The sequence below is a fragment of the Symphodus melops genome, assembly GCF_947650265.1.
Source record: "Symphodus melops genome assembly, chromosome: 13".
Classification (NCBI taxonomy): domain Eukaryota; kingdom Metazoa; phylum Chordata; class Actinopteri; order Labriformes; family Labridae; genus Symphodus; species Symphodus melops.
Genome location: NC_136703.1, coordinates 6,792,201 through 6,816,886, shown reverse-complemented (window position 1 = coordinate 6,816,886; position 24,686 = coordinate 6,792,201). Strand labels below are relative to the sequence as shown.

The 24,686-nt window shown below is 39.8% G+C and overlaps 1 protein-coding gene across 2 annotated transcripts in view; it reads right to left on the bottom strand.

Annotated features, from left to right (window-relative positions):
• Nucleotides 1–24,686, bottom strand: part of mtcl2 (microtubule crosslinking factor 2) — an 89,230-nt gene that overhangs the window by 45,223 nt on the left and 19,321 nt on the right. For both annotated transcript variants that reach the window (XM_079359089.1, XM_079359090.1), the window contains exon 4: nucleotides 23,774–23,923. In XM_079359089.1, coding sequence (XP_079215215.1) covers nucleotides 23,774–23,923 — 150 coding nt within the window. The remainder of the gene's footprint in view (nucleotides 1–23,773; nucleotides 23,924–24,686) is intronic.

Genomic DNA, 24,686 nt, shown 5'->3' with positions numbered 1-24,686 from the left:
GGGGGGGTTTGATCCCCTGTCGTCAGCACACCGAAGCAGTAATTGGATCCTGAATCGAAACAGGTTTATCCATCAATGTCTGACTGTGGCTTAATGTGGAATACGATCTGGATGAGATTTGTCATTAGTGAATGGTTATGTGTGAATGTGTGAAAAAAAGACAAAAAGGGGTCTTAGAGGTTGCAGACATAAAAACATATTACATGTACCAACCTATAATTTTATAAAATGTATATATTAGGTATAAAGTTGGAGCCTTGCCAAATCCAACTATAACTTAAGCTTAATGATTTATCTTCAGACTTGACTTCAGGAGGTCCAAGTCCAAAGGCTACGTTCCTCCAAGCAGGCGTTCTGGGGTTCGAAACCAATCTGTGGCTACCTTCCCGCATGCCATTCCCTACTCTCTTTCTTCACCAAATTTCCAACTCTATCTAGTGTCCTCCTCACTCTACAATAAATGCCCCAAGAATCTTTAGAAACATAAGAAAGGCCATTATGAAACTTATAGGCATTCAATTTTATGCAAATAAGTGCATCACTTCTTTCCTCTTCTGTTTATAGAAAAATCATTAAATGTTAACTCTGCCTTTTGATGTATTCTGAGTTACAGTCCATATGACCTACAAGTCCTCAGTCCTGTTGCTCAATGGAAATGATGCACAGTCATAGCTGTTATCATGCAGATGTAGCTAATTTACATACGATGGTTTGTTTTTCCCCACGTTTTTTTGTAGTTTAAAACAATGCTTTACAAAGTGTCTTCAATAATTAAGTAATACAGGTGTGAAACTGTCTCAGGATGATGAAGTCTGTAAAAGGCTAATGAAGAAAAACAACATGTTTTCCTCCTCAGTTAAGACAAAAGATGGGGGAGAACAGAAGACATGCTCATTACTGTCACATTTATGGGAAATGATGGTCTTACCTTTGAGAGGCATTGCTACAAACAAGGCCACCAATCACCTTGTGTCACATAAATTCCACCAGGCAAACATAATTAGTTTAGACTGATGCTACATGTCGAGGTCTACAATGTTTCACATCTTACTTTCATATTTTTCAGTGACTAATGTATGCAGTTGATCTGAGAAGGTGGAATAACGTCACTCGTAAAAATGTACTTTTGCTGCAGCATGACAAGCATTAACCCATGAATGTACACATGCGAAGCCATATCCTCCTTAAAGCATCAGGAATGTTCCATGCTTCTCTACAGATAATAAACACATCGTGCGTCTCTCAGCCTGTCCGTTTTTTTCCACAGTTTCAGCTCCCATCTTCGCCACCTCCCTTCTGTCAGAGTTCTGTAATCCTTGTTATCAGCCACTCTGACAGGAAATCAAACGGGATGTGACAAGCCTGATTGGAGCCTTAACCTCCTTGCTCCCCGAGGAGAGAAAGATGTTGTGACCCCAACTTGTCCCCAATAATAAGTCACCTCATGGGAAAGACAGCTCTTCCTGTTCTAAATGCTCTGAACAGAGCATTTTGAATATTGTTTGTCTGTTTATCTCTTTTGTTTGGTTTTGTTGTTCTCTTTTTTGTTCCTTCTTCTCTCATTTCATATATTCTTTCTTTCTTCCCTGATCTCACTTTTTAACAAGCTTCATCCCCCTCTCAGAATTTGCAGTCTATGACACACACACAGGATGCACACTAATCCTTTTTTTTTTTTTAATTCTTTGTTTTACTCGGACATTACTCGATTTATCCCCTCCCTGAAAAAGTGACTCAAAGAGTTTAACACAGCATCACAGGCAGAAAACCACAACAATCCCTGTCTAATTAATGAGGGTGGTCAGCATGCCTTTGATAATAGCATCATGAAAAGGAGTGGAAACGAAGCAAAACAAATGTTCTCCACATGGCACATGCAGGTCGACCTCATTTGTGCCGTTACAGGCTGCTGCGGCTTGATGATTGTACCTGACGTGACTCATGCAGATACAACAAACGCACATAAACATACACAGACGTTAAAGTGTTCAAACATTGGCTTTCAGTTAAGGGATGAGCTCAATATGCTTTTAATGGGCCAACCCGATCGACCCGCTGTCCGGGTGAAGTTATTAAGAGAGTGCGAGAGAGAGGCGCTGAGAACAGACAACATCCCCGGTTACTGATAAACAACTCTAATAAACTAGATGATTACATGGTGCTGTTGTGTTTTTATTGTGTGGCTGTTACCGTCTGTGAAGCAGGATTTTCCAATGGGACAATAAAGTTAAGGGCTGCATAAATTACAAGCAGAGGAGAGCAGGAACATGAGAGGAAAAGGGAATCGAAGACTGAGGGGAAAAACGAGAAAAGGAAAAACAAATAGTGAGCGGTGCTAGATACAAGTACTGAATTTCTGTTATTTCAATCAACAGATGTTAATTCTCTGTGTGATGTCAAGATGGGTTGAGGGCTCTTTACTGTCCACATCATCCACATCAGGTTGACAAAAAAAAAGCATGTGACTGAAAATGCATTAATTTCAGACCTTTACTGACTGTGACTAATTACTTAATGCTGAAAAATAACAAACATAAATAATCACATTTAAAGCATAGCTGTATGCGGCTGGAACTTTGGAAACTGTGCCTCCATTTAAGGACCCATTGTATGAAGTGAAGTGCTGATCAAGAATACATGCTGCTATCTTTCCACCACTAGCCTTCACTCACTTAAATAGTAGTGTCTCTGAGTCTGTGCTGCAATAAATTACCCATGGTGAAACCTTAAGCAGCGATCCAAGCCCATACACACACAAGCACACTCACTGATACCCACAGCCCACACAGACCACTTCGCTTTGCTCCACTACTCTGATCAAATCAGTTCAGGGACCACGAGGAGGTAGCCATTAATTTCTGACCTCAGCTTGACAGAATAACACAAACCGGTTTTGCTGAACCCTCAGAGATCTGGGGGATGGGAACCCATTGGAGTGCTCAGAGTACCCAAAGATAACTCAGAGAGGGAAATTACTACCCAATTGCTCATAAATCCTGACTCCAGCTGGCCTGTCCACACTTAACAGACGATTGAACAGGCAGCCAACTATCATTCTGACATCTCATTGCATTCAATAAACCTGGAATGTTAAGTGTTTGACAGGTACATTTTAGGATTCATCACCAATCCTCTACATGAGGAGTTCTAATGTTAACATGATACTTAACCCACAACATGATGTCTCTCTTTTTATTTCAATACACCACAAAACAGCTCCGAAGTCTGGCAGCAGGGGATAGTAATACGGAACATATATGGGACTTCATTACCCAAGAAGTCCAGTTATGTACAGTAGTGTTGAACCTTTTAAAGTCAAGTAGGGCTGAGATGGAAATGAAGATGTAATTTCTTCAGCAGTTTCTGTAAAATCAGGCTTTCAACGGGTCTTTTTTTTCTTCTATGGTTAGCGTTGTCCTGCAGCTTACAATGATAGCTAGCTCTTTGCAGGTCGATGTTTAATGGCAGAGGATTTTGATTATGATTCCATGGTTTAGGCCCCGGGTTCACACTGCTGTCATGAGCGATGTTTGTGCAAGTTATGAGAAATCCTATTTAAGGGGAAAATCCAGAGCCTGTTTTGGAAACATGATATCAGCATTATTCTGAGATCATTTAAACCTTCATGACTCATTGATTTAATAGTTTCATTTCTCTTACATTCCACATCTCAATGGCAAGCAATTAATGGACTCGCACAATAACAGACCTTGAGACAACAAGAGAGCTACAGCTCAGCAGACTCAGACCATGTTCAGGTTAATGATGTGTAACACTGTGGATATTGGCCACTTAACCAGTGCTGGTCTGGCCTTGTGCACTGCACTGATGTTATAATTCCATTATTATTGGATCACAATGACGTCAGTGAACGACGAGTGTGCAGAACACAAAGGCAAAGCAGCTGAATGCAGGTGTCTTCCAAGGGTAGATACAGTGTAATTAAAGGACAGGCCTTCAGAGAAGTGTCCTTTACAGTAGGACACATTCAAATGACTCTTTTTCCATTTAAAGATGTCTTATGCAGAGTCATGCTTGCCATTCTGTACCACCTAATGCTTGTAATTTCGCCTAATGCTTGAAATCTCTTGAGTGTCAAGTTTGGTAGCTAACTTTTAAAGAAAGCCTGTGTCCAATCCCAACAACAACAATAGGTTTGCTTATTTTAGAATATTCATATTTATTCATGTGAGTCTCTTTTTCCATGTCAGTTCCACATTTCTAATGTAGTTAATGGGTTTCAGCTATTTCAGTACAGCATTACTGGGATGACCTTGCCATCACACCACTGGGTTTCTTTGTCTGGCTGCTGTTTTGTGTGTGTGTGTGTGTGTGTGTGTGTGTGTGTGTGTGTGTGTGTGTGTTGCAAGGGGTGTGTGTCTTTGTGAAGGTCATCAGCAGGATGAGTTGCCTGGTACAATCTGCCCTTAAAGATCTGCCGGTTTCCCTCATTGACTTCGTCATGACTATTTGCGCAAATCCTGGCTCTGGCATTAGGATTACATTTCCTACAGCAGGCCTGCCGATAAATGACTGGTTTTGTCTTCAATTCAGAGTTTACATCTACATTCACCCCTTTACTATCTACTGATCACACACATTATATTGAGTATATTGAAATAAATTGCCTTTTTAGAATTGTCTCCCTGCTCTGTCAGAAACTTTGAGCAGGTTTTAAGGTGGCTCGTCCATGTGTTGTTTTCCCCCCTGGTTAGCGTTTGTGTAGCACAGGTAGCTGTAGTTAGTTTTTAATGGGGTAGAAACCTAGTGTTTGTGAATTCAACTGTTAGTTATTGTTTCAGTGTCAGTGTACTTTAAAATACTGAAAATTAGTAAACAAATTTTGTAAACTGCTCTTACGTTCATATTGTGTTGGTATATAGTTTCCAGCAAGATTCACTGCAAGCAAAATAAACTTTTTCTTTGTCATTTTGCAAAACATTTTTTTTTATTTCATTGGTGCCTTTAAAAGGAAGAAAATGACCAAAAATGTCCTTTCTTTCACATTGTCCAATACAGTATATTGACATTCATATTGTAACTGTGATTTTCCCAAAGTATGAAAACGCTTAAAATACATCTTCTGTTGACTTGAAAAACACAATATGAAGGCCGCAAAGTCATCACAAGCCAGTCATCATACTGTAGGTGTTTGCTGATAGAAGAGTTTGACGGCTTTCAATGGTCCACTGGTGTCCTTTGCCATCGTATAAAAGGACAGAGATTAATCTGTCCGACTGTTGAATTACAGTCATCCACTCCACTGAGCATGTCCATCCATGACATCTAACACACCATGCTCATCCCTCACTTCATACCCATATTCCATCATACATATATCCATCACCATATTTTTGCCTTTAATTTCTTACTCAACCTTTCGACTTTAGTCATATGTCTTTCCACACTGCCTTCATCTCACTTGTCTTTGTTCCTGTGTTCTTCAAACCTGCAGTCTCGCAAGGTTGTTTACTTGTCCTTCACTTCCTCTCGATAGCCACTGACTGTTCTCTGTACAGCTCTACATTTTGTTTCATACTGTTGTAAAAGTGGCATGAGCATAAAGAAATCCCAATTTCTAATGCATTAGCATTCTGCAACTGACTCAATATCACATACAGTATAACAGAAAAATGTTGGTATTTATGTATGTATGTATAGGTTTGAATCTGTAATCCCATTTACTTGTGCATGTAATACACTTAACAGCTGTTTGGACTGTATTGCTACAGACCCAAATAAATCCTCCAGGAGCATGTGTGAAGTTGCTTGGATGATTTAAGTTATGGTTACTATCAGAAGGACTTTTTTAGCTGATATTTCGTGCTCTGCTTTGCAGCTGAATGGTCACTGAGTTGCAAAAAATAGCAGACAAAGTCATGTTGCTTCTCCTTTGCACCTTGAGATGCAAATACTACTCCATGTTTTACCAATTTGTTTCCAATACTTCAACTTTTGGTTAAAAAAAAATGGATAAAATGAGGCTTAAAAATAGCAGTCAACTTATCAAATTTTGATGTCAAAGGGACCGTTTACTTTTTTAACAACAGTCTATTACTTGGTCAACCTCAGACTTGGCAGATGCATTTCTACAGTGCAGTATTACAGTAGCCTTGCAGCTGAAGTCAATCATATGTGCAGTTCTGAGTAAAACAATGCAATACTGTGGTTCTTGACATTTGGCACAAACTAACTTTTACAACACACAATCTAATACGTTTTCATACATGTTCTAATGCATGTTTTTTTCTGTAAGCAGTTACACAATCAGGCCCGTTGCCACCACATAATAATCCCTTTTTTTTCGGTCTACACCAGCTAGTCAGTGAGTGTGTGATTACATTAGTGCTTCTCTTCTCAGCACACTGGAGCTCCAGATACCCACTGCTCCATTCTGCTCAATTAACCAGCCGTGGATTGTTTCTGCTCTGGATGACTGGTTAAAGTTCACTGTATCGCTACAAGTGAATTATCACACCAGGTATAGCTGGCATTATGAAACATTAGAGGCAGGGTTGGTTATTTACACTTTTAGTTGAAATTGTTTTTAGGTCCTGACAGACATTAATAACTCGTGCTCTGAAGAAACAAAGAAATCCATCATTTGTAACAGTTACAAGCTTGTAAAAACTTGTCTGCCACCAGTTACCAATCTGATGAATCAATCATACCTTCCTGTCTGCCTGGTCGTTCTCTACCCCATGAATGCACAAGTCCACACTCAAAGCATGAAGTGAGTTACACTTCTTGACCAATGGCGTTTGTGCATGTAAGGGAGGGGCGAGGCTTTTGAGGGAGCACAGAGGGGAGGGGAGGGGTGCAGGTGGAGCATGGAGAGAATGCTACTTTATAAATCACGCTAGTTTAAAATGAATTAAATACAGTACAAGATAGAATAATTATTTGATTATTTGTTCAATCTAGTCGGTGAGCAGAGCTAAAAGATCTTAAAAACAAATGCAGTCCCAAAAACGTTTCGAGCCCTGTTGTATGCACGTGGTTCAGTAATGATTTTTGCTGCTCTAGATTGGAAATGAAATCCAAATGTGAGGGTTGCTGGAAGAAGAAATGATGAAAACACTTCTTGTTGTCATGCAAGACACTTAGGACATTGTCTTGCTCGTGCTTCATTGTGGGAAGACCAAATAACTGAGGAAAAACCTTCCCGTCCCTGTCAGCTCTTCTTTCCTGACCTGGACAGAATAGGCTGTGCAGCCACTCGGCAACTTTTATATAACCTCATCATCATTGTGATCAAAGGGGCTGAGAGGGAGACAGAGGAGGGCAGAGAGATAATGTGCTTTTGTCCCCGTCCATCCATCCTACATAATTCCTTGAAAAATGAGACAGGGATTAAAGGGACTCTGTTACATACTGTAACAGTCATTAGTAAATGGAGAAAGTAATAGAATTTAAGTAAGAAGACCAGATGATTTGATCATGATAATTTTATCATAAAAGGTTTGGCTTAAAGGGACATTTTGTAATATTTACATGATAATTGCTAATAGAAAGTATGTTAGCCACAGCTCTGTCCATTTAAGGTTTGGCTGCATTTGTTGTGTCTTTTGAATCCTGCAGACCCAAACAGCTGATCAGAGAGAACATATATGTATATTATGTGCTGAAGTGGAGCTAAATAAAAATTATCTTCTTAAGGTAAAGTGCTGAGAAATTAGCGTACATTTACTCCGACGTTGCTTTTTAGCTCAGTGATTCTAATCTGCAGCCATGAACAGCCGACCTTCCCTGCCTGCACTCCAGCCACTCTCCTTGGAGAGGCCATGCTGATTGGCTTCTTCTTTGGCTTATATACTTACTGAGAAGTACCTTGTACAACCCAACAAAAAACTATCCATTTATTGCTGAAGAGCCACAATCCGTTTCAAAATAAAATTTCATTATTAGGCTTAAACTATGAGCCAAACAATTGAGTATCTAAACTTAACTACGGGCTGAAGTTGAAGCTGTCTCCACACTTGACAAAAAACAACAAAGTAGTAAGTGATTGGAGTAATATGGAATAACTAGAGAGACGACATGGTGGACAGGAATGAACATAACTAATGAAGGTAGAGTGAAAAGGTAAACAAGGGACAGAGAGAAAAAGAAAAAATCATCCTGTCAAAACAAACACAACCGATTCATCCTAATGAGCACAACCCAAGGGAAGTATGGGAATTACGCAACACAAGCCTTCAGCCGTTAAAATGTGACACTAAAATACTGTGAATCATCATCAAGAATTTCTAAAGCAATAAAATAAATAGTCAGCACTCAGCACTAGATTGATTAGTCGGTTCAATTAATTGTTAATGGCCCCTCAATGCTAGACAACTGTTGGAAATTAGTTTCGAGGAACATCCCTATTACCTACCTGCCTATCTATCTTACTGCCTAGTTAGCACACTTAATGCTAACTATTTATTGTATACTGGCTGTGCATTAAATAAGCAGATGTGTAACTTTTCCTATTATCTATTGCAAAAGCAGTATTATATAGCAGCAATGTTCTGTACTATTCTTGGGGTGCTCGCTTCAGAGCTGTGTTGATTTTGTAGCTTTAATGCTCCACACAGATAAAAACACAACAAAGAGAGGCAACAGTAATCCATCACTTCCAAAGTGAATTATTTTGTATCTCATTTCTGTACCAATATTTTTCCTACATGAAACAATCAATGGGTTAACAGCACAGAGGCTGACTCTCTTTCCCCGCTGGGCTTACAGCTGCTGTGGGACATCACAGTAGCAGGGTAACTATAGCAACACACCACTCCGGCAATGTAACCATAGTAACAACAGTGCAGCCAGACAGGCATCAGCGGGAGGTGCCAGCTCCTCATTTTCCACGTCTCCACTTCCACATCACAACAAGAGCCTGCAGCACGGTGATGATGTCACAGCCTCACTTTGGGATCAGGAAGAGGGCAGTGGAGAGAGGAGAGCAGGAGAAATAGAAAAACAGAAATGAGGAGAAAAAAGGAAAAATACAGAGAAAAGGAGGAGGGAGAAAGGGAAGATATATCTATGGAAAGAGAAGAGGGACACAGACCAACACACATTTTTGTAGTCTATGTGTTTTACAAATGACCTGCCGCTGCAGCACATGTTTCTCTCTCCTCTTTCATACAGCCGAGTGCTGCGACTGCAGAGCGACGTCAATACCCAGCAGAGCCCACATTCATCATCAGCAGTAAACCTCCTCATCCATCATCCATCATTAGAATATAAACCTCTCAACGGCTGGCTATAAACACGAACAGGGTCGGCCAAGTCTTCTCAGGGGAGAAAGTGTTCGTTTCAGTCCTTCCACTACCTCATATATGACAATATGGCAGGATATACAGAGTATATCAAAAAGTAGCTCTTATAACCTCATTGCAGATGTGTTGACAGTTGTTCAACTAAGTATGAAAACCCTGATTAGTGACATCAACTCATTGCAGGGTTCACCCCCGAGATGTTAGCAAATTAAGAACAAACGTCCACATTGCATTGTTTAGTTCAGAGTACCGAAAGTTGGCTAAAGTTGGCTTATTGACTCTCACTTCCTTCGAATCAATATCTGTCTCAGCCCATAAAACTGTAATTCTGGGCTTTACTAGGGCTGCATAATGTAAAGTTTTTACGGTAACACCATCCCTGATTGGCGTGTGCGAGAGAGTGTTTACATCAACAGAGAACCATGTATATATAAGAAAGGAGAGATATGAAAAGAGAACAAAGACAGAAACACCCCTGTGTTTCAGACAAAAATCAACTAATAGTGTGCTGGTTTTGATTTCAACACTAGCACAATGTAAATGGCAAACAAAGATGAAAAAAATAAAATAAAAACAGCCATAAATTGCATCCTAACGCTGCTTAGGGTGCAATCCTCAGCAGAAGTAGAGGCTCAACATATTGTTTTCAAGGGATTACAGGAGAAGATTATGACTTCAATTTGTCATGTTTTGTTTATTTGGGCAATTTAAATGGAGAACAATCTCTTCAATTCAGCAGCCTGTAATTTGAGCGGCCCTGGGCTATAATCATCTTCTGGCAATAACAGAAAAGACAAACGTAGTTTAAATGTAATATCTTTTGCAGAAGTTTCTAGAGGATTTCCTCGCACCAGTTGCTGCATAATTTCCCTCATCTGAAGTTAAAACATTCAATTCCTCTCGAACCACCAGTGATCTTCATCCTCATAGAGAGGAAACATTTGGATTCTATCGCTCATGTACACAGATTAATAATGTAATATAGTCTATACAAGATGGGAATAGTTATGATGCAACTCATTTAGGGCTCTTCATCCATCTTCCACTCAGCATAACTCATAAATCCCTGCATTATCTAACTGCAGTGTCATATAATAAGAGAAACGATCAACTGAAATGTTTTAACCAGCCAGACCACCAACACTATGACCTTGTGATCAGACTGAAAATTGAAATGTTCAGTCTGACTTGAACACTGGGGCTTGAATTGATCTGAATGTCTACAACAGGTACTCAAGGGATATGACATTATACAATGGAATCGAAGCTTCCCTCCTGCACAAAAAGCATCAGAAAGGAGGGCCATTATGCAGCTGCTTAAATGTTCTGGTTTTGTCCCCCACAGCTTCATACCACAGCGTGGCATTTTCACTTAGCAAAGTGTGAAGCTATTAAATTCAAAGGCACTCAGTCCTTTTAAAAAATTCAAATGCTTTTATTGATTTGGCTGCGGGCAAGCTCGGCTACCCTCCATCCTGCTCGTTTTATCTGTCCGACAGGGAGAGCGCAGCAGTATAGACACAGACAGGCCGAGAATGATGCACCGTCTGCTGTGAAGATTAACAAGCATCAAGGGACGCCCACAAGACACTGGAAGAATTCAGAAATGTCATAATGAAATGGGCTCGATGTGGGTGCTCACATACGTTAGTGTACAGGAGCAATAAAACAAACAGAATCAAAATTATTCTACTGATAGGTAGATATGAGTACATATAGTATCATATGACTGTGTATATATGAATGTTTAAGTAAAGCCTGAGAAATAAACCTCATTACACACTCACATGGAGAGGGGAAAGCAAATCACAGATCTCAAGGGAGAATAATTGGATAAAATATACGGCTCAAATAACCCTCCAGTATGTGGTTTTGTATGTGTGTGTGTGTGTGTGTGTGTGTGTGTGTGTGTTTGTGTGTGTGTGTGTGTGTGAATTCAGGTGTGTCTTTTATCTCCAGACACAATGGGTCCCATCAGAGACCAGACTGCAACCTCTTTCGGAGGCCCCTTTGTCACCGACAGGTGAGATAATCTGCACTCCAGCCAGCATTCAACATTTTAATGGGTGAGAGGGGGGGGAAAGGGGGATAGAGAGAGAGAGAGAGAGAGAGAGAGAGAGAGAGAGAGAGAGAGAGAGAGAGAGAGAGAGAGAGAGAGAGAGAGAGAGAGAGAGAGAGAGAGAGAGAGAGAGAGAGAGAGAGATCCATTTCCTCCTTCTAGTCCTCTCCTTAAAGTCGAGCAGACAAGGGGAGGATGACAAGTGTTTCCATCTAAACCTCCGTCCATCTCCATTTAAAATTCCCTTTAAAAAAACAACAGGCTCTTTTCAATTAGTTCAGTTTCCATGGTTATGCCATTGCTGCTCAGGTAAATCCTCTCATTACTACAGGACAAGTTCGTGGGCTTTTTGTAATTTCTAACAATATAAATCTATAGGCTGACAAAGATCGATTCTGTTATGACCTGATATCTTGGTGTTTAAATTGATCTTTTACGCCTCCTTTTCCAAAACTTCGAAAATTTAATTTAAAATCTTACCAAATCTGTGATTTAATTTCTTAAATCAATCTTGTTGTCCTTTTATTGAATCTACAAAGAGCCTGTTTGCTGCCTCTTTTCTGTATGCACTGGACTATGCAGATGTTTTATATGATATTGTCTGGACACATCTGGCTGCAGATGTTCTGCCTGATAAATGTTTTGATTGTGGTTGATCTTGAGTGATATTTGCTGGTTCAATTTGTTATTTCATGTCTTTTTAATGTATCATGTTAATATATTTGTGTGTATGGCTGCTCATTGTTTTTCAGAAACACACTGTCCTCCCACAAACCTCTTCCCTATGTATTGCAGAGCCATTACATTTCATTGTATTTGGGGTTTCTTTAAGTGAAACAGCTGTTAATGTTAAGAAGTAATGATGCCCTTTGACAGGATACCATGAGGCTTTTTTTCTTATACGTTTAAATATATATTGATGTATGACAATGATAAGCCCTTTTTGACTGTTATTTTCTACAGATGTGACTTTTTATTGAAGGAAGACTTTTCCACCTTTTGGTATTAACAGACACATTGGCAGCAGAGTTACAGTCTGCATCTTATCCACCTGCTGCATGGACGATTATGTCTGACATTTTCAACGCTTCGGTGAGTGCATGTGTCAGACCAGCGACAGCGCCGTAATGATAAATCAAGTCAAATCAGATGACAACACTTATGTCTCAACAAATATGTTTCAGTGTGAGCTGGGAAATTCTGCGGTTCTTCCTACGGATGACATTTCAGAGAGATGAGTTTAACACCTCGCAGGAGCAAAGCAGCAGCTGTGAGGACTCATTTGCTGCTAATGCATGAGCAGGGAAATTAAGTGCCCTGTAGTTAAAGGTGAGAATTTTTCTGCTATTTCTTTTAAAGGTTTATGATGGCAGAATCTAATATCTACAGGCTGATCTCTCTTTACCTGTGCCTTTTTTCTGTTCTTTTCTTGAAGCCCAGCTCAATAAAACTGTCTGCAAACTATCGAAACATCCTTCTCATCGTTCTCCACAATCTAGACATTATGAGGTAATAAAATAAAGTCATGTATTAATGTTACGGCATAGCTGTTCCTGAGAAGTTTCTATTGCATGGCTGTCAATCTAGTAAGGGGTGGAGCTTCCTGCCTGATTAAGGCCAATGGTTGGGGAGCCACCTTCTTCATTAGCTATGGCGGGCAGGTGTGCAAGGAAGGATAAATGTTTTGGACCGTTAGACGCTTCTTGGAAGTTTGGGCCGAGAGACCGTTTCCCCGTTTTCTTCTCGTGACAGTGATTAAAAAAAGACTTATTTTTTCATCTTTGAGCTTTGATAAAAATAAGAACTTTATACGTCACAAACACGAAAGCGGAAAAAAAGAGGAAGCTTTTTAGGCTGGATGTCCTACCTGCAAGGTTTCTATCACTAAATAGTGTCCCCACTGCTCCCTATCTCAATCTCTTTATCCTCCCTCCCTCCCTCCTTCTTTCTGTTCCCCCCTTGATCTTCTCTCCTTTACATTCCCTCTTGTGTATTTCAACGTTATTACTCTCCAGTCACCTCTAAGTATCTCCATCAGCGCCTCGAGTAACTCAGGGTGCCCTTCTGAACATGGGGCATCGCAGACTCACTTGTGTTCCAGCTACTGAGGCATGAAATTACCTCTGCACCCCTGCGGGGCCCCTAAAAGATGCTCAACTCTCAAAATTCAACACAAATATTAGCAGGATAGAGAACGCGAACGCAGAGGCAAACACAACGATCTTTGTGTAAAAGGATCAACAAAGAAGCTTTAATGTATGCTGTGCTCTTCTTCTGGGATCTTGAGTGTTGAAAAATTCATCAAACGTGTACTTGATGGGAAAAATAAGGGATGCTGCACATCAAGGGTGTGCAAATCAGAGTCTGTGATTTTACCTTTTTGAATTCAAACAAGCACCAAAACAGGCTGATTTTATTTTACCTCTTAAACAAAAGCAGCAGCTCTGTTTTCTTATTGGTCCACACTCAATGACTTGTTTATGTCTTCATTAGCCAAAGAAATATAGCACCATGTCCAGATATATACAAGATAATGTATTATTCTACACTGCATTTGAATTACTCTCTGTCTATGTGTGTGTGTGTGTGTATGTGTGTGTGTGTGTGTGTTTCTATAGGATCTTTAATTGCCCATAGAACCCTCTACTCTTATATACAATGCAGCTGTGTGTGTGAGTGAGTGTGTGTGTCCTGCAAAATGTGTAAATCTACCATAATATGAAAAAGCACAAGTGCATAGATCTCTCTGTGTGTGTGTGTGTGTGTGTGTGTGTGTGTGTGTGTGTCTGTCCCACTGGTACCAGTGAAGCTCCATGCAGTCGACCCAAAAACCCATACTGGCATGATTCCCCTCGTCTTCTCCGTTCCTCCTGCTTCTTTTCCTTTTGGTGTTTCCCTCCTCTTATGTTGTCTGGCACTCCTGTGTTTACAAGCTGTCTTTTATTCCTTTTTTTCTCATCATCTCTTTGTCATTCTTTCTTTGTCTGTTCTCATAATATAACACTGTTATTCTTATTGTCAGCCTTATCTGCCAGTCTTGCTCTAAAAATAGTCCCTCTCTTGTTCTTCTCATCTCTTCCCATTCCCAGTTTTCTAATCTGTCACTCATCTAAGTCTTTCCCAAATCTATTGTTTTCTATCACTCCCTTTCATCATCCATCTCTCTGTCTTACTCCTTCTCTAGTCTGACCCGTCTTATCATCTCTCCTGATGTTATCATTCCTCCCTCCTTTCTATCTTGCCCTTTTTCTTTTTTCACAACACAGAATCATGCATGTTTATATGTGGCTCCCTCTTGTCCATCTTTTTGCACCTCTCCTGATAATTCAATTACACAATGCACTTTATAGATTCTTGCAGCTTCAATGATAACTCAAAACTCAGGTACTCCCACTTGAACAAATTCCTTTTATTCCCCAAAAGTATGTGCTGCTCCTCCACAAAAACCCCCAGAAAAGATCTCACTTTTCTTCATCTGATTTTCTTCTTCCCTTAACACACGTGTCACCGCGTCTCCAGTTTAGAGTGGGGGATGCTTCGTGCCCAATTTTACCCCTCTGTTCTTCTAAGACCCTCTTTACTCTAATCAATCACTCTGACCCACATAAAGCTAAGTTTAAACCCCGGCTGCTTTGATGCTCTGACCCATTTAACTACTCCTGTGTCCCTGCAGACAACACACTGCTTTCTCCTGTGTCCTGTTGGCCTCAGAGGTACAGAGGGGGGAAATAACACTAGTGTTATGACCTGCAATGCTGCAGAGGAGCAGATATGTAAGGGGGACTGAATGATTGATACTCTGTTTGGCTGAGACAGGAAGAAGTTGAGGTGTTATTATTAAACTCCAAGCTTTTTACAGCATCAGAGCAGTCAGCAGTGTTTGAGGCACTATTTTTAATTCCTGCACTGTCTTACTCCTGACATAAGCTGTTTAACTCCCACGACACCCGTCTGTATTTCAGGTTACCTTTCTTTAAAAAGTAACACACAGGATCTTAGGCTGGAATAGAGGACAGCATACATCTTTTTTTATAACCACTGAGAGCATTACTCTCTATTTCTGAAGCACACCGCCTCATGAAATATGTAAAGAGGTGAATAAGAAGGGTACGGAATAGAGGACAGGAACACGCTTGTTGAGGGTATGATGTCCCATCTGTTCAGGGAACTTTACAGCATGCAGGCTTCAGCAGCAACAGCAAGCTGATTCATTAGCTGAAAATTAATGTACACATTTTTTTTCAAACTAAAAGGATGAGCAGCTAACACACAGTAAATATTCAAAGTTTGTATTTAAAGAAAATGAAAACCAAGCCTAACAGTCAGGGGATCAATGGGTTAATTGAGGCCTAACATAAGCACTCTGCTTTTACCCTCAAATTGTCACTAACTTTACAGCTTAACTGACCTTCCATTAACCCTGAGTCGACGTCTGCTCTCTCTCTCTTCTACATAAAATGCAGCATGCAGCATCCAGACATACATTTTAATTAAGGCATGAACATTCACATAAACTTAAAAATAACCAGCATGTGAGAGTGACGCCCAGTCTTTGCTTTTATAATCTCCTTATACACAGTCAAAAACAACAAAGTCTCACAAAGAGTCTCCAGTATAATTTGACCCACATCCCTCAACTGGCTCTGAACAATAGGGAGCACTTCCTGAAAGTCAGAAATAACAGGGAACAGTTTCCTTCAGCACTAATAGTGGAGCAAGAGTGAGTTACTGTGTCAAAAACATTCCCCCGTTTTCTAATTTATAAATCAACAGTAGCTATATTTTGATTATATTAAGAATATATTATAAATTTGTCAGACCAATACAAATCATGAAATGACAGCATGATTTTTTTTATCCATTAAAATTGAAGCAAAATGTAATAAGTGGAAAAAAAAGTAGTGACGCTGCTTTCTTCCTCCAATTGTGCAAAGTTCAAAGGGCACTTTAAAGAGCTCATATTTCACACTCTGTTTTTTGTGTTTCCATCCCTCGAGCAACAAGTTGTTTATCTTAAGACAGTAATGTGCTGTTATTTCTGGAAATGCAATTAAAATAGCATGAAAATTCAAACTAATTATTTAATAAAGTGGAAGGACACAAACATATCACAGCATTCAGTAAAGGGGCATTAATGGGTATCAACTTCTGTTTGAAAGCCTGGCAGACATCAACATTGTTCCCAATTATTCAAGTTTCTCATCCAGAGAGAAACTTAGTTTCAATTGATTTTACTTGTGCTGGTTAGCTCATTGCACATTGCTGCAAAACACCAACTTTCTTGAGTTAGAAACACAGTCCTGTTTTCAGCTCACCCAGTGGGGTTTATATGGAATATATGGAAAAAATGTCCTAATCCGAAGTGACACTTTTGCACATTGTTGGAAATAACTTGCTAGCTTTTTGCTCGTGAAAACAGCATTTCAAGGCTCTCAAGAAGATTTTTTAAAACTCATTATACAGAATAAGATGTGACATGGCTGGTAAATGGGCTTGTATGCAACATTGGCATCAGCCCAATCAGAACACACAATATTTACACCCATGTTGTGTCTCACCTTTGATATGAATGTTGATCATCATTAAGGGACCAAGTCGCCTCACCTCTTTACCAACAACTGAGGTAGAAACAGAGGCATTGAGAAAGGCTCTGCAGCGACAGCACTGAAGAACATCACTGTGTGTGTGTGTGTGTGTGTGCGTGCGTGCATGTGCAAGTCTGTATTTTGAAGCTCCTGATGTCAATATTCTGCTAATATTAAATACAGAATGGGACGCCAATATTACTCCACTGTGGAATCAATATGCATGTACAAAGACGTATGACGACAGACCTAAGTTACACCACGATTACTCAATTGCATTCTCAAAATGAACAGGGTTTTAGTTGGTGTCCAATATCAGTGTTCTTCTTTCACTCCTCTTATAGCTCTTTTCAGATGTCAACATTTCTGATAAAAGCTCGTAAAACGTCTCACTGACAGATGCATTATGGGAAGAGTGTGTTAAAGTGACAGAGACGGAGAGCATAAAAATGTCCATTTTATATATTGAATGTATGCCCAAGCTGACAAAGTGACCTTATCATCCTCTGTAGACTTACTCTGAATCCACTTGCTTTTAAACACAAACACACACACCTACACACACACACACACACACACACACACACACACACACACACACACACACACACACACACGTACGTATTCCCAAAGAGAGAGAAAAAACTCGACCTTTGGAGAAAGCTGAAGTGTGCAGAGGAGCAGAGAGCGAGGGAGTGTATTAGAAATGTACCTGTTAGGGAAACAAAGAACCAGCGGCTTCAATGAGGAAAATTAGAGAAAGAAAGAGCAAAATTGAAATAAAAGGAGAGACAGAATGAGAAAAGAGCACAAGTGAGTGACATGCTGCATTTCTCTCCACCCTCCAGTCACAGGTTTTTTTTTTTTTTCAATTAAGGCTGTTATCGCCTATACTGGCAGCTCTCCTCAGACTGCACATGGTACAGTCCCTTCTCCACTCCACCTCTTTTTTCTCTCTCGCCCTGAGACCTCATTATATATTTCTATGGCTTTCTTCTCCTTGTTTTTATGTTGTTTACCTCCTGTTCTCTTCAGAACACGTTCAGTTCAGCCAACCAGCCCTGGCTTTGTATCCCTCCATTTCAACTCCATCCATCCATCCATCTGCCTCCCTCATTTCATCTCTCAATCTCTCGACTGCTCCTTTGTGTTTGGTAACCTTCAGGCAGTATGGACACAGCAGGAATAAAAAAGTGTGGCCTCATAAAAAAAGCTTTTTGGGTCAATTTCTACTGCAGTTGATGGAAAAGAGCTGCAGGACTCGGCCAGCAAACACAGCTGTACGATTAAGTGATCTTTCTGTTAGAACAGTTTGGCATCTTTATATTAAACAGTAGAAATAATGTTAATAATGATCTGAAGAAGACTAATGAGGGTTAATGTCAAGCTGCAAGTAATTTACAGCGAGTGGGTTCAAAAGCAGATCTTTTATTCATAATTATTAATATTGAATAATTGTATCTGATTGCACTGAGAACGTTTAGTAAGCATTCGTCATTTTGAAGTGCTTACAGTGATTAGATGTTGAATAAATGAAGCACAATGCACACTGTGACTTGGACTTTTCTATTTGAAAAGAACACAATTTCAAGTTTCTGTCATTACAGATTTATTACTTATTTAGCGAAAACATTTTCAGGGCTTTGATTTTGTAATGAAGAAGGAAACTATTCATTCAGAATAATGTTGTGAAATGTAAGGGAAGTTGATATAGCTATGATCAAAATGGTTAGAACGCATGGCAGTGACACTCAGGCCTCCATCCAAAAGGTAAATGTAAGAAAGATGATTGTTAACATTGTAAATCAGAAGCAAAAATACAAATAATGTTTATTGTAGATAAAAAAGAAATAGCAGCAGCAGCACAACTTGAGAGCTAAGGAGCTTATCAGTCTGGTTCAGGAAGTGAAAATCCCACTCGTATTCTCCACAGCAGATTTCATAAACCACAACCATGAAGGTGGATTTACTGATAGCTACCTGAGTGTGAAATGATTGTATATTCTCCTGTAGAAGATGCAACTTTGGATAATATCAACCTAAACATGGTTTATTTGCCAACTCTAAAAGAAGAACTACACTACCCACAATCCTAAAGTGTCACGGTGGTACCTCTGATTTGGTGGAACTCGCTGTTACCGTGGCAATGTTAACAGCCCCCCACAAACTTCAGCTGTCGGATGCAGCAACTTTAGTTCTTGGTGGTTCAGCACAATATATATTCACACAACATCATTATCAACTGTATATATACTACATTAAGTGAAGTTAAGTGTCTGTTTATAGGACGTTTAAAACTGCCTCAGCTGATTATAGAGATAAATACAGAAATAAGGTGTGTGTACATTTTGAAAGAAAGAGGCTAAATATCGTTTGCCGGGTGGAGTCAGAATTGCAATGCATTGTGGGATCTGTAGTTCCCCCTGTAGAAAATCGTTGTACACATCCTGTACCTTTGCCTTTTTCTCTATTTTCCAATCGTTCTTTTGGGCCAAATAGGTTTTATAATCAAGAATATTCTAGGAGCTGGTTGGCTCTGTTCCACAAATAAAAATATTGAAACAAAAATTTACTGGAACGTTACTGGGGGATTTCAATGAGAACCAGAGCTGAGTTGAGCCTGTTTGCTCTTTTAATATCCTACAAAAATATGCTGCAACAAAGTAAAGACTCAAAGTAAGGAGTATGCTTTGTCTGCGATTGTTTCTCTTTTATTCAAAACAAACGTTAAAAGTCATCATCCATGATTCAAGCTAATAAAAGTCAGCACAATTATGTCTCAACATCCCTTTGTACACCATCCCTCCAGTGAGTTCTTCCCTTGTGACAAAACACCTGGAAAAGATATGCCTCATCCATCCTCCTCTCTATTTCTAAACCCACAGAGAGCCTCCTTCTCTCCCTTTCTGTACATCCTAACCTATATTTCTATAACCAAACCCCCTCCTCTCCATCACATGTGACCTTGCCTCTTTTTAAAGGTCAAACAGCTGGAATGGATCGATGGTTTCAGAGATGGAGGGAGAGACTGCAGCAGAGGAGGAGAAAGAGGTGAAGGGAGGGGAGAAAAACAGAAATGAAGAGATATTTTAAATGAGGGAGGGAGAGAGTGAGGAGTGGGAGAGGACGGGAGGGGGCGGTCAGAGAAAGGATTTTGAAAGAGAGGAGGGAGACAGGATTAGGAAATCCCTGCATCAGCATTCCTCACAGTCTCTATGGGAGCAGCGGGAGAGGAGGGAGGGAGATAGAGAATGGAAGGTGATAATTAATATGAAGATAGAGATGGAGGGAAGGAGGAGGAGGTGGCATTGGACCAAGAGGAAGGAAAGGGAGGGAAAACAGGGAAATAAGAGCAGGAAAGAAAAAAAAATAAGAGTGGGACCATTCCCTGTGTCCTTGTTCCACTTAGGAGCACTGATTGTCACTTCCACATGGTTGTAAACATTCGACGTGTGCCAGTTAGGGAAGTTATTACGGAGTGTGAAACATACAGAAATACAACATACAAGGTGTTAAGAGAACACAGTTTAAAGTACTGCAATAGCAAATAGCTTCACAAACAGCAAACACTACAATGTAAACAAAGTGTGAACCAAACACAAGACAATAGCAGTCCTTTAGACAATTGGCTCACTTACTGTCATGGTTTGGATTTGTTTCTGTGTTTCGTCTTGTTTTAGTTTTCATGTTTTCCTTAGTGTTCTGTTTGTTTCCCTTGTGTGTTTTAATATTTCATATTCTTGTGTTTACGTTAGTCTTAAGTATGTTTCACTGTTGCCTGTAAGTTTATTTCCTGTTGTGTGTTTTAAGTCTAGTCTTTGGTGTTTCCGGTTTTATTTGTATATCTGGTTTTGGTGATGTCAGTGTTGGGTTTTACTTTGTACTTGTCCTCTTGTGTTCTGGTCTTGTCTTCTTTGTTCCTTGTGTTTCCCGCCTGTGTGATTACCCTGATTGTCCTCACCTGTCTCGTTGTCTCATTAGTCTCACCTGTGTCCAGTTAACTCTGTCTATTTAGTCTCTGTGTTTTTCCTCAGTCCCTTGTCGGTTTATTGTCTATGGTTGTCAGTTTGTCTCTTGTAGTGTTAGTCTGTCATCATGAGTGTCATTTGCTTTCCTGGATATACTTTGTTTTTCTACAGTCGGTGTTCGAGACGATCTGGATTTAGTTTAAGTATGTTTTTGTTTTGTGTTTTTGCCTTTTGATTTTGAGTTTGCCTTAAGTTAAATAAATCTTTTGTTGCTGCAATTGCGTCCTCCTGCCCTGTAATCTGCCTGCTACTCCGTGACACTTACTGTATATTGTGTCTACATGGAAAGTGTTTAAGCTACAGTTTTCAGTTTTACATGTCACCAAAATCTGAAGGAACAGATAGGCTCCTTTGTTCTAAATAATGTAGGCATACGGGTTACTTGATCTAGAGCGCAGTCTCAATATAATGTATTTTTTTTCTGCAAAAAGTTTTGAGCTGCATTACCCAACCGAGTGACCTTTGCTTAATTCTGTGCTTATAAATCCAGCATGGTGGACTGGCTGTGTAATCTATTGCAAAAATATTGAATATAATTATTAATTTTCTTCTTTGCTGATTGCTTAATAGAAAATACTATCTAATGAAACATTTGTCTTTTATATAAGCTCCAAGAAGTCCTGTCATGCAAGCATTTACAGACAAATTCTGTTTGGATACAATCAGTATTAATTTTGAATTAAATAATTAATAAGGGAATGCAGATAATCAATCCAAATGTTTGGATTTCGTTTTTGGAAGCTACTTACTAAATGCAAATAAACAAATGAGACAACTAAACAGAACATGCCGCCAGTAGCAGCTACACAAACATTAGCATACATTCCAGCATGCAGTCTTTACGACAGCTTTAGCTTATACGCTAAGGGTTAGCGTTAGCTTTCACAAGGCTTTTGAAGCAGCTAATGTTAGCGTATCAAAACAAAGACTAACATACAGGGGTGTCAAAACATTGCTAATATTTTGCCATGCAGAACAGCATATACTTTTTGACTTTTCTAAGTTATGGCTTACTATTTTTTGTACACAAGTATCATTCTAACTTATAAATTAATTGTTATGCTGTAACATTTTTTAACATTTTGAGATATTTGTCATCCATAGCCTCTGTGTGAAGACGAGCTAAGACATTGGTACTTCAGTTTGTCTGTTATAATTGGAACAGTGTCTCTGTGTATCTGCTCATAAAGGATTAACACAGTTATATCTGCAGACACAAATCCCTCCCCTGTAAATATCAATGGCCTGCAGCAACACAATAACGGTCTAGCCAGTAACCCACACATCATGGATCTGTTTTTTAAAGCCTGCAGTTGCCACAAGAACACAATCAATAATTCAGGAGCCTTTTTTTTCACCTGTGAATCAAAATAAAGCCTCCATCGTCCGTCTTTTTTCAGTCTCTGTGGTTGAAAGCCTTTTTGTCCGCTTTGTTTAACCTTTTACACACATTTCTATAGTTGTGTTTATCTCCTCATAGCATGTTGTCTCTTTCTAAAGGTCTGGTTTAGGTGTTTCTTATCGCTCCTTCATTTATCAGTGGGACTGTGCAAGTTTATACTCTTTGACAAAAGGTGTGACACAGATGAGTGAAGCATTCCTGTGTGGATGAGCACACACAAACAGTTCCATGAACCATATAGCACATGTGAAGAATTCCCCTCGGCACATATTTACATTCCGGGTCAGCATAACTTGGCACAGCAGACACTAACACAGCTTATGAAACCATGTGAGTTAGACTGTCAGCAAACAACTGGACAACTTTTTAGCATGGCAGTCGGCTGGTCAGTCAACAGTTTGGAAGATGAATGATCTAATTCAGTGCTTTTAACAACCTTATGTCTATCATCTTGACAGATTTCTGGACTGATAATATAACTGGACCAGAAGATTAGGCAGTAACAGAGAGAGCTTCCCTGCGAGCCTCAACCTAATCTTCTGTTATTGTTTTGATTGAGAGCCTCCTACCAGTGGATTTTACGGTTTGTTCTGCATAAGTACGGAAGCCCTAATGGGACATACAATCAGAAACAGTATTATGTACTAGCCTATGTACTACTACTATATGAAGACAATTAGAGGAAAAAGTCAACATCTGGAGACTTTAAAGGTCTCTCCCAGCCATCCTTAAGCTGCTAAAAAATTTTGACAGAGAGAACAGACAATCCAGTAAGACAAGAGAACACTAAACCAAGATCCCATGCCAGCTATCTAACCATCCATCAAGTGTGGACCCACATCAGGGCCCCAGTCTCGGGCCACTGCCTTGACAATTGGCCCATCCTATAGACCAACAGAAGCAAAGAGCAGAATCTAGAAAGAGAGAAATGTGTGGGTAGCTGGTGTGTTTTTATACTCTCCACTCTGCTAAAAATGCCTTCAGGAGGCCGAGGAGAGGGATGTTGCAAATATAGATGCAACATCAATTTATTTTGATTTATTTTCCCTTTCAACAGAGTGCCACGCTTGTTTGTTTTGACTTCAGCTGGCCATGACATCGAATTGTATCCCTGCTTTTCATTCCAAAGCTTTATTGGCTACATTTGGCCAAGCAAAAAAGACTCTGGAGTAACTTCCAGTTTAGTCCAAAGTAAAATCTAAATTGAGACAAGAGAAATGTTCTTCAAATAGGAAATGTGTTTCATAAAAAGGAAACTAATAAGTGGAACAACTAACGCTACTAAAATGACACAAGGACAACTCGAAAACTGCACAAGTGCTAACACAAAGCATTTATCCAATCCAGTGATCCGACTGGCCCTGTTGATAGCTTGAGCATGGCCTCTCCTGGCCTGGACCAATACAGCACAGTCATGATATTTTTTATCTCACCTTGTCAATCTCCTGTTGCAGGACCTGCTTGGCGACCTCCAGGTCCTGCAGCTTGACCCTCAGCTCCTCATTCTCCTGCTCCAAACGACTCCTCTTCTTCTCAAAGCTGTCCAACTGGCTGTGGAGACGGATGGACACGTCCTTTGCCACCTGAGAGGGTGAAGAGGGTCGTAAAGAAGAAGGACAGTTTAGATCAATGGTCCAGGTCTCAGCAGATGACTACTTGCAGTCTACATCTGAGTCTGGTTCTGCTCGAGGTTTCTGCCTGTCAAAAAAAATGTTATTGCCAGTTCATGTTGCACCAAGTGCTTACTTAATGGATTAATGTTGGGTCTGCTTATATAACATTACAAACAAACAATGAGCTACGGTATAGATTTTCAGAAATGATTGTAGAGCGAGGGAGAGAGTCACTTAAGATCTCTGAAGTGAATGTATTTGCTGCATCATTTTCAGTCATCATAGACTGTATAACACAAGCACGTTGACTCAGTCTATCATTGGTTTCTGAAGAACTCTCAAGCCTAACAATGAGCAACTCCATCTTACTTTTGGTCAACTAGAAACAGGCAAAGAGGTGGAGCTGAGACGGGCCTTAAGTCTTTTGGTAAACAGCTACAATGCACTCACCTCTCAGTCAACTCAACCATGCCCAAATTATGCAATTCTAAGCCTTGATAAAATGTGTTATAAATAATCCTACATTTAGGTATACATCTATACATATAGTTTATACAAATAGAAAAATGAGGCATAGAGAGAAAAAACTGCTTTAAACATATTTTTTTCAGAATTGTTTTTACAATGGCCTAACAAGAATTGTTGGGTTTTTGAAGCAAGCCTCAAATGGACAGCTGAGAAACTGCAGTTTTCCCCCTCTCGTATTGGCTTAATTTTTCAACACTGGGGGTTG